Source organism: Rhinatrema bivittatum, chromosome 5 (assembly GCF_901001135.1).
Source record: "Rhinatrema bivittatum chromosome 5, aRhiBiv1.1, whole genome shotgun sequence".
Lineage (NCBI taxonomy): Eukaryota > Metazoa > Chordata > Amphibia > Gymnophiona > Rhinatrematidae > Rhinatrema > Rhinatrema bivittatum.
In genome coordinates, this window is record NC_042619.1 from 345,278,131 (window position 1) to 345,294,035 (window position 15,905).

Sequence of the window (15,905 nt, forward strand, 5' to 3'; positions counted from 1 at the left end):
CATATATATATGTATATTATATGTAAGATGATATATATATATATATATACATACACACACATTATATATATATATGTATATTATATGTAAGATATATATATATATATATATATACACATACACACACATATATATATGTATATTATATGTAAGATATATATATATATGAGAGACATAAAATTCACCAAACTGCACAAGAAATATCATACAGTAAGTATTTGTTTTCACATTACATTTTTCCTTCAATTAATCTGAAAAATATATCAATATTTTTTTCTGAGGGATGATTCAATTTTTATAAACCTCAAAATTATAAAGAACAAACATTCACCACAACTAACAACATAATTCTTTGGTGTATCTGTATTCTTCCAGAAAAATCTCTTGTTTGAAAATAAATTAATTCAACTGTACAAAATAATATCATTCACATGTATTCCAGGTTATTAACAAAGACAAGACTACATCAACCACTCACAGCACACAGAACGAATTTCTACAAATCCTAAGGGCAAGGAATTATCAGTTCACATCTTTCTGGTCTTAGAAGTTAAATCAGTGGATTTTAACAAATTTGTAAGATCTACATATTGTGGTTCAGCATTTTTCATGTAAAATGTGTTGTACCAACTCAAAGAAATGCACTGAGATCTCTTATCCTAGCTTCCTAACCTTGTTGTATAGCTCAAAGAATGTGCCAAAGTGCCAAAATATATTCAGTATATTTGCTTTGTGCATTTATATGTAATACTTATAATTTCTTTCTGTTTTAATAGCCCTCGTAAAAGTGCATTGTGTCCCTATGCTCAGTTTTTAAGCATGGATAAGAAAACATTTGAATATGCTCTCTGGTGGTACCCTATAATCAAACATTTATACAGAAGACTATAAAGAGCCTTTGGCATAATTAACATAATGGCCTTAAGCATGTACATTTTTCAGACTCATATAAACGTTTGATTTAAAGATTCAAATTTAGACTGGCTGATATGTCAAGCACATCATGTTCTTGCAATACATACTGTTTTTGACTACTGTTCTGGACACAACATAAGATGAAGTATTCATTTGAAATAAGAACTAATTGAATTAGTTCCTCTTGACAAAAATCATTTCATAATTCTTCATTATAGCAGCATTTACCAGACACATTTCATATCATTGATTACAGTGATACTAAGCATAGAGGTGTATTAGGAGAAATACTGCATCCTTTTCAAATATCTTTCTAATGTATAACTTACAATTGAGCATATGGAAACAATCTGGTATTTTGGGAGTATTCCAGCAATTAAAATTAAAGTAAACAAAAAAAAAAAAATCTAAACCAGACCAGGGGGGATTATTGTAAATAAGAATTACGCTATATCCAGGTCCTGTACTTTTTTCAAAATTCACTATGTCCTGATTTAAAAGCAGGACACAATTGCAGAATAAGGTGTTACTGAAGCTGAAAAGAAGTTTCTAGAATGGTGTCAAACTGAAGGGACACGAGGAGAAGTAGGAGAGGACCTTGTCAATTTGTACAATATCCAGACTGAACACTTATCCACTTTTGGAAAAGAAATAGATTATATTAGCATTGGCAATGGAGAACCTTGATGAACGTACTTGTTCATTGAGTTCCCTGGGAATCTTCCACATATCTGCAATGGAAAACGTAGTTTATCAAAATAGTCCAGATTAGCAGTATTAAAAGGTCTAAAACCTCAGTTACATTTTAAAATGTACAAACACGGCCAGGTTTCTACTGAATAAATATTGCAAATTTTTTAAAAACTGAAAGGTTTATGGTGTCCTTCCTTTTAGGCTTGCATCAAAAGATGCGCAAAGTACTTCCGTGTTTCCAGCTGATCTTCTAACGCATAGTTCTGTTATCAGAGTTCCTGTAAGCGTCCTCTTCGGAATCGGAGGAGTCTGCAGTGCTGGAAGGCGAATGGAGATGGTTGGCAGCCCCGCCGGCCTGACAGACGTACCACTCATTGAGGTTGGTGACCTGAGGCGAAAGGGTGGCAGAGCGGCCTCGAGGTTGGTCCTGAGCAGGGGAAAGCGGAGGATCTAAGGGGGCGCACATAGACGGATAACCCTGGGAGCCTGGGGTAGGAGAAGCTGGAGGAGACTTGCAATGGATCTTCATGTGCTTTCTCAAGGAGCTGGGATGTGTGTAGGATTTGTCGCAGCCTCTAACTTTGCAGTAGTAAGGCTTGTCGCTGGTGTGGACGTGGGAGTGTTTTTTTCTGTCACTGCTGTTAGCAAACTTCCTATCACAGCCATCAAATTCACACTTGAAAGGTTTCTCACCTAAAATTAAAAAAAAACATATATTATTTAAAATTGTTGCTTTTGGAAACCGCCAATCAACTAATTAAAATTGCACAATACTTTCTACAGATAAAGAGACTTTTGCAGAAGCATAGCTGTTACCCTTGCGCACGTTTCACAACATTGCAAACCATGGTCCTCGTGGGGGATTTCATCATCATAGGGGTTGGTTTTTTTTTCACCTTAAGAAATGCAAAGCATGGAGATGGAAACATTCTACCCACATGAGGCCTGTATGGTATTAAGGGTAAATTAAGTCCAAAAAACGTAAACTGTGAAAAATACTTTTCCAAACATTGACTTTTTCCAGGGTACTCGTGCATTTTCAAAATGAAGGAAATGAAATGCTTCTTGGAAGTGAACATCTCTTTTCCATACGATGTCATCTGAGAGTCTATTTACAGTAAACATTGGCATATCTTGTCAAACATGTTTCTTGTATTGTACAATGACAGTCACTGTTTCTTTGCAAAATAAAACAATAACACCTGTTTGCATACACAGATCTTTAGTTTTATTTTGACTGGCATAATCAGGCCACATTTCAAATAACAGAATATCTATCATCTTTATATTACCCAACATATTCTGTAATAACAAATAGACACTGCTAAAAACAACAACAGTAGACTGCTGTTATCTACTTAAGTAAGGCTAATTCGTGAATAAAAATTTATATTTTAATAGTTTTATGCATTGCTTAACAATACAAAGCTGTAAATTATTTGGCCCAGCACATATTTACCTTTTATACAGCTCTCTAATGAAATACATCATTTCTACTTTTCCAGAATAGCACTGCTTTAAAAAAAAAAACAAACCCTTTTCAACTATTGTCTGATATATGTAATGCAGAGGCAAAAGGGAAAACTTGTCCAATATGCTAATGAAAAAGTAGAATGTGCCTCACTACCTATCAAGGTACAATTTATATTTTTTGCTACAGTATTCTAGTATTCCATCAAAGGACATAGATTATTCAGAACTGATACGTTTTGTCATCTGATAAGTAATCTCTTAAGTAATATTTCCTTTCAAGAATATTTTGGGGCTGTAATTCAACAACACCTAGTGTTGCAAGAGAATCTTTGAGTATTAATACATTATATACTCTTTAGTATTTATTTACATTCTCTCCATTGTGGTTAACAGTAATTTATCAAACAACAACAATGAAAACAAGGTATGACTACAGAGTAGTAAACTGTGTATAGTTTAACAAATACGTTCTCAAATAATTATTTTTATTCATTATTGTGTGTTTAAGACTATATAATTTTGTGTTTAAGACTGATAAATAAATACTCTATAAGGACCATACACATAGATATATTATATATCTATATAAAATCCTTTTACAGTATATATTTATATATAAGTACTTAAAATGTCAGATTATTAGCAACGGGAAATTGGCCAATCTGGTATCATATACATGTTAACACTTCTTACCCCCATCTCCCCAAAAATAGGATAGCTGAAATAAGGAAATGACGGGTGTTTCAATCTGAGCTGAGATATGATCATCCTTTCGAAATTTTGAAACACAGGAAATGGATGAGCTTTTATTTTATAACTGTCTGCCTTTTATTCCTGGAAAAGATGTTTTGCAGAGAACTGGCGCCATAGGTAAGGCGTTGGGGAATGAGATCTTACTATTATCATTAAAATAGTGGTTCCATGAGCATATGAAAAATGAAAACCCGTTGCTTCAGGGTTAAGTTTCACAACATAAGGTTAAAAGATCTTAGGTGGTTATCCTGCACTCTAGGAGTTCACGTCATTGTTTAACCTTTTGTAGACTGCTTCCGTCTAAGCGCCTTATTTTCCAAGGACCTTCCTCCATTCTGTACTTGCAGAACAACCTGTAAACAACAAATGTTCTTGACTACGACGGTTCTGTAGACAAGATTTCTCTGACCCGTCAATAGCACAACGGTAAATATTATTTTATTCAGCGGGAAAAAAAAATAACACTTGCAGTAGTGTTCTTGCTGCCTGATACAGCTGTTTACCTACAGTTATTGAAGGAAAGACAGCATTTCGATGATCCTTAATTTACCCTGTTTATGGAAGAATCATACGGTGCCTTTACACTGAGAAATTATTATACATAGATACAAAACAGCCTAAAAAAAAGGAGCTTTCTTAATTTGATCCTTACATATATTTTAAGAAAGCATTCGCAAAATAAAATAAAAAAGTTCATATCAATTAAAATGATTTTAAAAACACAAATCAGCAAAACCTAGCATTTAACAGCATGTTTTATGCATTTGTAACTGGTGTCTTTTAAATTTTGATGGAATTACACAATAAAATATCACAGCAAAACCATTGCCCTTATTTGATATTTCTAACACATTTTCATAAGTTTCTGTATTTAAAAAATGGCCCGACCATCTTTATGAAAAAATAAACATGCCAGTTACTCCAGGTAATGAGAAAAATCTTAGGGCCAGTCCAGTATTCACCTGTCTGAAGCACCAGTGCCAGGAAATGAGAAAATGTACTTTTCTTCTTCTGTCCAGAGAATTCCGTGTTGTAGTCCTCAGTTAATTCCTAGAAATTCTCTCTCTCTCTCTCCTCTCCTTGACTAGAGGGTAGTAGTTCTTCAGGGGTTGAGTCACAGCTATTGCCTGAAGCAGGGCCCCCTGCTCCAAGCAATAGCCCTGGCTAGAAACTCGGTGTACAAGATCTTTGGAGACTGTGCTTCCACCACCCCTCTCACCCCCACATCTCTCTCCCTTTCCTTTTGCACGATCTCCTTGGATGCCTGGTTGCAGTAAAAGTGAATCTTAAAATTATTTGGAGGCATAATTTTTATTTATTTTTTTTTAAAACAATCTGCTACGAATGTTTTTAAATCCAAGATGCATTCCGATTTAGAATTGTCTTGGGAGAGAGATAATTACAGTTTGGTAAAAATAATTATGCGAGTTGTGTTGCTCCCCTATATCTTCAATGTTTACATCAACATATTGGAAACCATATGATACCTGATGCATTTTTTTTTTTAATGAATCGTTGTTTATAGGACTCTATAATAAGGCTAGTGAGTTAAATTTCTGCCCTGTGCCCCGGAGTCAAGTTCCGAATTATAAAAACTACATATAGATTTTGGTACGTTTCCCCTTAGAATGCTCAGAAACCATCAACAATGATTTGGCAACATATTTATAATTTCCAAGGAGAAAACATGCAGAAGTAAAAGTTATTTTGCACGTGCTTTTGCTGTATGTTTTAAATTAGTCGGTTTGCATTTTACTGTATTTTTCTTTTTTTTTAAATCGGTGATTTCTGTCTACAGTATTAAAAAAAAAAAAAATCACACGCTTCCGGTCTCAAAGTCTTATTCCGTAAAGAATTTCCATCATCATTATCCGGCTATAGATACAAACGCTGGAAAGAAATCCCATCAAACTGCAAGTTAAATGAGGTAAGCAAGTTTTACTGAGATCTTCCTGGAGGAGTATTTCGGAAACAAAATCTTTAATCTTGTCAGCCATGGGCCATTCGGTTTTAGATGGAAACCTTGGAACAACACATAATAAATCAAGCAAGTAATCACCCAAACTGTACTTCCTTAAGCATCCTCCACGGAATAATATTTACGTGCATCCATAAATTCCGGTGCCAGTTTTACGTCGGTGTTTCCCCATTTTAGTTTAAATCCCCTGTAAACGAAAGGGCGCGGAGACTTGAGTGACTTCTTTCCGAGACCCGGCACATGCAGAAGACAGATCTTCTCCCTGGGAAGCCTGCCTGCAAAAAAACCAAAAAACAACCTACCTTTTTTTTTTTTCCTCTTGCATCTAAACTTTCCTTGGCAAGACTCTCCCAGGAAACGTCCTTTGCTCTCCTTTCAACGGGAGAATGGCGTTTGCAGTCCTAAGGGGGAAGTGGGATAGTCCGGGGGAGACCTAAGATGGGGAGGGGGGTACCCGGGACGGCTGGCATTGGAGAGAGACTCGGGTGTGCACCGTGCCCTACAAGCTTATTACTTATTCATGGAGACGGAAGGGGAAAAAAAAAAAAAAGTCACATGGCAGAGTGCGCAGGATGGAAAGGAGAAGAGAGAAAGGAGAGAGACAGAGAGAGAGAGAGAGAATACCCACCTGTGTGAGTCCGCTTGTGGATTTTCAAGTTTTCCGAGCGCGCGAAGACCTTGCCGCAGCCGGGGAAGGGGCAGGGGAAGGGCTTCTCGCCCGTGTGCACGCGGATGTGGTTGATGAGCTTGTACTTGGCCTTGAAGGGCTTGCCCTGGCGGGGACACTCGCGCCAGGCGCAGACGTGCTGGCTCTGCTCGGGGCCCCCGACGTGCTCCACCGTCACGTGCGTGACCAGCTCGTGCATGGTGCCGAAGGTCTTGGCGCAGGGCTGGCGCGCGGGCGCCTCCGCCTCGCGCCACTGGCAGATCAGCTCCTGCTTGACGGGCTGCCGCATGTAGCGCAGGAACGCCCCCGGGTTGACGTTGAGGTTGACGGCCGCCGCCGCCGCCGCGTAGCCGTGCAGCGAGGGGGCCGGGTAGTGCTCCGGGCGCTGGCCGAAGGGCTCGGCGCGGCCGTACAGCTCGCCGGCCAGCCCCAGGCGCAGCTGCCCGTTCAGGGGGTGGGCGGCCGCCGCCTGCTCGTGCAGCCCGGGGAAGATGGGGTGGCTGCCCCCTTCCGGGGGCGCGTAGGTGCCGCTGGAGGAGATGAAGACGCCGGCCGGGTGGTGGTGGTGGTGGTGGTGAGGGTGGTTGTGGTGGTGATGGGGGGAGCCGGCGGCCGGGAGCTGCTCCCCCAGGCCGTGCAGGGCGGAGAGCTCCCGCCGCAGCAGGAAGTCCCGGCCGGCGGCGTAGCCCGAGTGGGGGTAGCCCTGCGGAGCGGCGAAGGCGGCGGCCGCCTCGGGGTGCGCGGGCTGCTGCTGCTGCTGCGAGGAGGGGCTCGGCTTCAGCGCGCCCGCCTGCGCCACGTGCTCGGGTCCGAAGGGGGCCAGGGCGGCGCCGGGCTCGCCGGCCAGCTCCCCGGGGTGCAGGTGCGCGTGGGGGCCGCCCAGCCCCGGGAAGCCCGTCAGAGCCGGGTGCGCGTGGGGCTGAGCCGCCGCCAGCTCCGCTAATCTCAGCGCCGGGGTCCTCTTGCTCAAGGGGGGCTCCATCAGCGCGCGCTCGAGCCCATCTAGGCTCACTACTGTTGTTGTTTTGCCCCCTCTTCCCGCCTTCAGGAACATGTATGATTGTTAAGCGCTCTTTAACTTCTTTTGTCTCACTCCGGACTCGGCTTGTCCCCCTTTCCCCCGCTCGCCTGCTCCCGCGATTGGCGGCAGAGCGCGCCGCCTCGGAGCCCGGGCGCTGTGGGACGCAGGCGCTTCAGGAATGGCGCCCGGGAGATTGGTCGCGCGCCGCTGATTGGCAGGCGAGGGAGAGCGCCGATTGGCTGACGCTGCGGCCGGCGGCGCAGCAGCAGCGGGGGACGCGCGCCACCTCACGCACGCCGCCGCCGTCCCCCCCCTCCCCTCCCCGTTCCGCTGGGGGTGGGGGGAAAGTTGCGCCTGCCGAGAAACTTTTTTTTTCGCCCGTGAACCTGGGAGCGGGTGCCAGGGCCGTGCCAGCTGCACTAAAGCGATGCCACAGGAACCCTTCCCCCCCCCCCGTCCCGCGGGGGGCTCACCTCCTCCTCCCCCCCCCCCCCCTCCTCTGGTAGCCAGCCCCCCCCCCCCCCTTGCTAGCTGATGCTCCCCGGCAGCTTCCTAGTGTACGGGAAAGTGTCACATCCAAGGGTCTTCGGGTCTCCTGACCCAGAAAGATACGCGCTATTTTGTTTGCTTTGTTAAAGTGGGCATTTCTCACTTGATTTGTGCTGAAGCAGTTATTGAAATAATTGACATGAGTGGGGTGAAAGGTTTCTTACAGATTAATGCAGTGAACTTAGTTAGACTCATTTCCAGCGCTCTTCTTTCAGAAATGATTACCAAATGCAGTGACTGAAGATGAATAAGTGCAATGAGCATGTCATTGGGATCAATGGAATTTATGTAATAAAACCATAATTCTTGTCCAAGAAACGGAACTGACGTGAATGTAGTACGTGCAATTTATTTTGTTTTGTTTTGTGTTTTTGTTTTTAAAGAAAAATTCAAGTATGAAACTTCAAACATAATTTGAACAGGTACAGATATTGCATGGGCAAGCATCATAAACCTGAGTAAGGTAGTAGCGATTCCGAGAACTCACAAAAGCAGAGAAGAACATAATAGTGTGCAATATCTTTCAGGAAGGATAACAAAACCCAGCTAAAGATTTTTAGTTTCAGCTGAAATAACCCAATCACCTACAAATGTTTAAAAGACATCCTTGTATGATATACCACCTATATCTATTTATTTTTAAATGAAAGATGAAATATGAAACTAGATAGATATCAAGGAAATAACGACATCTTTTCACATTAAGTTGAATTTTATAATTACAACAGTGTAGAATGGATAACTGAAAAGAGTTCGGATGTTCAGAACTAGGGTCTTTCTACTGTCTGAAGAAAAGAACATTTTTAGTTCTATCATATCGTGTAAAAATGTTTTATAAGCGAATAAAACAGGCAAGGGATGGTAAGGTTTATATGGAAGTCTATTATCATTATATTTCCAAATCCTGTACCAAATGCAGACGCATGAAAGAGTAAAGATCAGGATTTTGTTTCAAGAAAAATTGTCATTGTTCACATTCATATAAAAATCTGCTAACGCTTTAAAAAAGTAATTTGGGTAACAAGTTAAGAAAGTATGCAAGGGAATTGTAGGGAAAGCTCTGCCAAATTTCTTTACAAAACAGATTTATAAATAGAATTTTATGAAAGACTAGCAAAGTGTAAATAATAGCAATTAATATCGTTTATATTACTTTTTTTCTGATTTTATTAAATAAATATGCTGTAAAGTCCCTATATTCATATTTATGCCTGGTACATCCTTCTGCAATTTTAAATCTAAAATCAAATAATAGTATCCAAATTGTCTTATTCATATAAAAAAAAATCAAGGTATTACAAATAAGGCCCAAATGGAACATTCATATGAATGCCTAACGTTCAACATTTAGATTAAAGTTATCTACAGTTTTACTTCAGACACAGATTGGAGAGCCTACAGAAAATACAAACTGTAAAATTAAATGAAAACTCTACCAAGTTAACGCTATTTAGAAAAAAAAACAACCTCTGCTAAACATCAACCGGTTTTATTAGAATCCCTATTCAGTACTAATATTATCCCTTTGCATTGCCAAAGTTATATCCGTAAAATACAGTCCAGTGGGAAAAGATTGCAGATACACAAAGATACAAAAAGCCTCACATAACTTTAAATGCAATGTAGTTGCGACCTAAAAGAATTGCTTACTCTCTTTATTAGGCAATAAAATGGTAATTTTAAACAATCAAAGATGCTTATGGGAGGGGGAGGGTATTAACAGGTTCTAACTGCTTTGTTTTATTGAATTACTGAAATGTAATGGCTTAATAAGTGAATAACTAAACGAGAAGCTGTAAATGTAAATAATAGTATCTTATGTGGTATCTTGTATATGCTTACTTGTACAACACTTGTTAAGCAAAGCATATGTATGTCATCGATTTAGTGTCAACACAAATATATATATATATGTGCATATACATATGAGATCAATTGCATTTTATGAAGACTAAAATAAAGGGAATACAGATACTTCAGTACTGATTGAAGTAAACATACATTTCTATATTGACTTAGGTATGCGTTTTCTTGAAATGCAAAAATAGTCATCATGTTCAAAAAAACAGAAAAGGCAGTTAGCCATAGGGATATGTAGAAATGCAATCTGGAATTAAATCCACAAATTCATTGTCAATCAAGACTCATTGTAATTATTTTTCATCTTATTATGTTATCTTAAAGAATATCTCCTACATATATGTGTGTGTTTGTGTGTGTTTACAGAGAGATGTAAAGCATTGGTACAGAGAGAGAGGTAAAGCATTGGTAACTATGACTTTTCATAAATATAAACATAAAGGTATTGGTAATTAATACAATTTACTTGGCATTAAATTAGTTTATCATAATAGTCAACAAAGAAAAACGAAACAATCAAATCAAATTAATCAATACACAACACTGCAACACCTAGTAGAAGAAATCAAAAGCGTTTTCTACTGCTAACCTATAAAAATGTAGAGTTATTTTTATATTTTATAGGTGACAGTATTGGATATTTGGAAATGTAGGCTTAAAATATCTGCAAAAAATGTATTTTCTTCTAAAGTTGTATGTTGTAAAATAAGCTATTGTAAAACTGGAATACACTTCTGGAAAATACTACTATGTACACAACAAATAAAGACATTATTTGTAAAAAAAAAAAAAAAAAAAAATGTGAAAAGACAACGGTACAAAGTCTGAGAGAAACAAAAAAATCTAGGTTTTGACTGATCATCTTTTACCAGGTTACATAAAATCCCTGTAGGTTGTGTTCTAAAGCATTGCTGGTATCACTGAGCACTATCAGGGTGTAAAGGATTGTCCTTTGGAGCAGTCCGCGCTCCATTACCTCACTCCTTGTAAATCTGTAGTCACAGAAAATCTAGCACACACGCTTCATTGCATGCCCTTAATTATTGAACAGATACATGTTTCTTTTCTTCTGACACAGATCATTATTAGACTATCAGGAACGTGAATTGGACACTTCCTGGCTGTTTAGCGTAATTTGTTTACAGTTTTCTTGTTATTGTTTAGGTCCAGGAGAAAGACCTCGAATGGAGTAATTCACTGAAGCGATCATGAAAAGAACCATATTACACGTGGTACCTCTAAAGTCCATTTTTTTTTTTTTTTACAGGCCGGATCGGGAAAAATAAAAAGGTCTGTCATCCGGGAATCTGCTTAAGCAAAATATGGTCATGAAGCTGAAGATCAGTTCAGATATTTAATTGCATATCCTTCCGGACACAATACAGTGCTACTTTGACCGGTGAATGAATCCTTGTAGAGTTCAAATCCATGGTAAATACCTTAGCTTGAAGTGCAAACATTCCACGCAATAGTCTAAATCAGCCCATCAGAGTCCCGGATTCGAATAATTAAAAATAGACCTGACACAGGCACAAGTATTAGTACACAGATCTATTTCAATTATGCTAAGATAAAAGTCAAAAATTTCCTATTTGTATTTAAAGTTAAGACTCTCGCATATTGATCCCAAACGACTTCACCACTTATGTTATTGGAAAACTATAAAGCATTTCCTATACATTAAGCTTTGAAATGGAATTAGCAGATAAGTTACACGATTTGCATTCTGTTATTTTTATCTTTCTTGATTTTCCTAGTTTTGAGATCAGATTACATAACTTTTTGTTGCCATAAACAGGACGTGTATGGAATATAAATAGACTACAATGGGAATGCTTTATGATGTCTGAAATGTAAATCTGGTAAACCAAGAGAGTTTAGATTACTGGCTGTTTACTTTGTGTGACTCGGAAGTACTAACTTTAAGGAGCAGTAGAGATAATTCAGTTTAGATCCTATGTATAGACTGGAGGATACTGCAATGTCTGACATATCTTTATATATTATGCATTCCCTGTGATATTGTTGCTATTGGTTTTAAATTTTAGCTGTAATTTACATTGCAAATACAAACTTTCTATGCTTTCTCTTTCATAAGCAAATGCATAGTGCATTTTTTGGTTTTTTCTATCTGTCATAGATAAATAGCCAGGCATAATGAGATTCCATTGTTGTTTCATTTTTTATAGAACAATATATTTTTTTTAATTACTTATATGCGCGTAGTCAAATTTTACAGTCTAAATTGTCTTAAATATTATTCTGTATTGTATTTGATAGAACCATGTTTTACGGCGTTTTCCCTATCAGAGTGGAAGATCGTCTTTGAATAAATTAGGCATTTTATAATGAATCTCTTTGGGCAAGACAATTTATTTTGAAAACTTAAAAATCATTTCTGTCGTTTGGGGTTTGTTTGTTTTTTTAATTATTATTATTGCATTTTAAGCACAACTTTTAAATCGCTGTCGAGATAAACGACACCTTGACAGGTTAACTTGGATAAGCAACATGGTTAACATATGGCATAGTTATTTATGAATGACAGCATAAATTGCATTACAAAGTCTACGGAAACACTAACCCGCTTTACTAGAAAGTAGCTCTTTTGCCACAGCTCATCTGTACGAGCTTACTTTCCAAATACGTTTCGTGAAAGTAAACAACCGGTAGAAAGTCATTTTCTCCTTGTAGTTTTAAATAAAAAAAAAATAGCAAAGATAATTATATAAAATTAAGTTGCGTTAAACATTCCTAATGTTTAAGTCCTCATTATTTAGAAAAGTGATTTTCCGTCTCTAAAAATAAAGATCAGTGTTTTAATTCATATAGGTGCACCGAGTTTTGCCATAATTACAACGCTCATCCTAACGCCATTAAATAAATGAACCCCTTCTGGTAGCTGAAACAATGAGGAGGGGGGCTTCAAGAGATGGGATTTAAACAGTTGTAACTTTCGCCGGGATTTTCACCAGTTCCCCGTTTCCTCACAAAGAACTTTTTGTTCCTAAGTTGTGTTTTACAGGAGGAGGCTACGCCGCGACACATGTGGTCTTTCACGGGTCAGAGGTCGAACGGCCTAAAAAAAAAAAAAAAAAAAAAATTGGCCAGGACCGGCGAAAATCAAAGGTAACCTGCAACCTAATATCCCGATGATGATCTTGTTGAGTTTACGAGTGTCTGTGGCCCAGGCAGCGGGAGAAAGTGAGTCCTCGGGTTTTAAAAAGGCAGCCTGAGTCTCAGCTCTTGCTAGGATATATCCTGAAACCAGAAAACTACCCGGCATCTCCCCCCAAAATCGCATTTCCATTCCAGACAGGCGAGCAGATGAGAAAAATAGAGGAGATAAGGTTAAGTTTCAATAAGGCAGTATTATTATTTTTTTTTTAATAAGGTGGTGAAAGTGCTGCCTCTCTATATCCCTTGCCACGCTGACCACTATAACCTCGTGGCTCTCTCTCTCTCTCTCTCTCTCTCTTTTTTTTTTAATCTAAGAAAGAACATTGCAAACCAATACAAGGGGAGAGGGGGGTGGAAAAAAAATCCCACCCAAAGCTACAAGAAAAATCTCACTTGCTAGTCCCCTAAACACAAGTTTTAGCAGTCAAAGCAGAACAACAATAATAATAATAATAATAAAACAGTTTCTGTAAACAGACAAAGAGGGAAAATGTTTACCCACTGTAGGCTGCTGTAGTGGTGACACTACGTGCACTTCCTGAAACCTGATGGGGAAAAAAAAAATAAAATGTGTATTTCAGTAGCACAAGTTTATATAGCGGAGCCTGCCTGTCCCCCTGTCCTGTTTCTAAAGAAAGGGCTTAAGTCTGCATTTCGGGCAATGCCCAAGAAAAGCCACTGCAGTGCTCCCACCCCCCCTCGCTTTTCAGCCTTTGACATTGGGGAAAGGGTTCTGCGGTTTGCAGAGAAATAAAGCACTTCTTAGAAGGGTCGGCGGACTTGACTTTGAACTTGGATCAGCTTCTCTGTTTCCTGCGGAGAGAGAGGAGAGCCGGGACCGTGAAAGAGAGAGTGAGTGAGAGAGAGAGAGAGAGGGGAGCCGGGACCGTGAAAGAGAGAGTGAGTGAGTGAGAGAGAGAGAGAGAGGAGCCGGGACCGTGAAAGAGAGAGTGAGTGAGAGAGAGAGAGAGAGAGAGGGGAGCCGGGACCGTGAAAGAGAGAGTGAGTGAGAGAGAGAGAGAGCAGAGCCGGGACCGTGAAAGAGAGAGTGAGTGAGAGAGAGAGAGCAAGAGAGAGCAGAGCCGGGACCGTGAAAGAGAGAGTGAGTGAGAGAGAGAGAGAGGGGAGCCGGGACCGTGAAAGAGAGAGTGAGTGAGAGAGAGAGAGAGCAGAGCCGGGACCGTGAAAGAGAGAGTGAGAGAGAGAGAGAGAGAGAGAGAGAGCAGAGCCGGGACCGTGAAAGAGAGAGTGAGTGAGAGAGAGAGAGAGGGGAGCCGGGACCGTGAAAGAGAGAGTGAGTGAGAGAGAGAGAGAGCAGAGCCGGGACCGTGAAAGAGAGAGTGAGTGAGTGAGAGAGAGAGAGAGAGAGCAGAGCCGGGACCGTGAAAGAGAGAGAGAGAGAGAGAGGGGAGCCGGGACCGTGAAAGAGAGAGTGAGTGAGAGAGAGAGAGAGAGGGGGGGGAGCCGGGACCGTGAAAGAGAGAGTGAGTGAGAGAGAGAGAGAGAGAGGGGAGCCGGGACCCTGAAAGAGAGAGTGAGTGAGTGAGAGAGGAGAGCCGGGACCGTGAAAGAGCAGGAGAGAGAGAGAGCGCGCGCCCAGCCTCCAGAGCCCGGGGCTGCACCGAGAGAATTCGCCCCAAACTTTACCTCTCAAGCCTGCTGGAGCTGCAGGGTGATGTGGGGGGAAAAAAGGTAAAGGCCAGAGAAAAAAGAAAGAAAGGTAGGCATTTTGGGGTTTTTTTTTCCTAACAAAGAACAGAAAAGACAAAAATACGTCTTTGCCAAAAAAAATAAAATAAATAAATGTGGATATACTCTCGACAGAACTGTTTAATACACTCCCTGCTACCCTATGTAACGTATTATGTTTCAAAAACCATTTAATTGTAAATTAGCATATGCGAGGGAGCAACTTCATTGATTTTACAGATATGCAAGATTACGGATTTATATATACATACATATACATACATATATATACATACATATACATACATATATATATATATATATATACATACATATATATATATATATGTATGTATATATATATATATATATATATACATACATATACATACATATATATATATATACATTCATACATACATATATATATATATATATATATATATACATACATATACATACATATATATATATATACATTCATACATACATATATATATATATATATATGTATCTATGAATATAGGAGAGGCAAATATCATTCTTTCTCCAATCTGCTTTCTTTTATTTTGGTTTAACCTTTCAGCCACTTGAAAGCATTCAGATATTGTAGGTATTTAGAAAAGCAAGAGAAGCCAATGCAAGCCTGGATCTATTCAGACAACGACAAACAAGATTAAATTACAACGAACAGAATATAGAATATGGGTATTTTTCATGCAAAGTTTAACAAGCTGCCATATACAAGCACATTCTTAATAAGGGTCGATTTGGACGGCTGCGGTATTTGAAAAGGTGGTGTCATGTTTAGAAAGAATAATGTATTTTATTTGCATATATGTGGACAGAGTGAAGTTTCACAAGCTACGAAATCCAAAGCACTGCGGTGCCTTTTTTTTTTTTTTTTTTTTTAATCAACGTAACACAAAAGTGATATTTACAAGCGTGGCCTTTTTTCTTGCACGGCTGGCATTTGTGTATTTAACCGGCTGCTTGAGGAAAACAGACAGCAATGAAAAGAAGCAGACCGATAGTGGCTTTATATCGGAAATCAATGTCTCCCGTTATTGCAAAAAAAAACAAAAACCCAACAACAAAACCCCAACAAAAAACAACAACCCCAAAAC

General features: G+C 39.5%; 1 protein-coding gene across 1 annotated transcript; it reads right to left on the reverse strand.

Annotated features, from left to right (window-relative positions):
- Nucleotides 1-353: 353 nt before the first annotated feature.
- Nucleotides 354-7,533, reverse strand: ZIC5 (Zic family member 5). The gene is made up of 2 exons (XM_029601862.1): nt 6,441-7,533; nt 354-2,301 (listed from the first exon to the last, which is right to left on the reverse strand). Exons 1-2 carry the CDS (start codon nt 7,531-7,533, stop codon nt 1,859-1,861), a joined length of 1,536 nt encoding a protein of 511 aa, XP_029457722.1. The 3' UTR covers nt 354-1,858.
- Nucleotides 7,534-15,905: the final 8,372 nt, after the last annotated feature.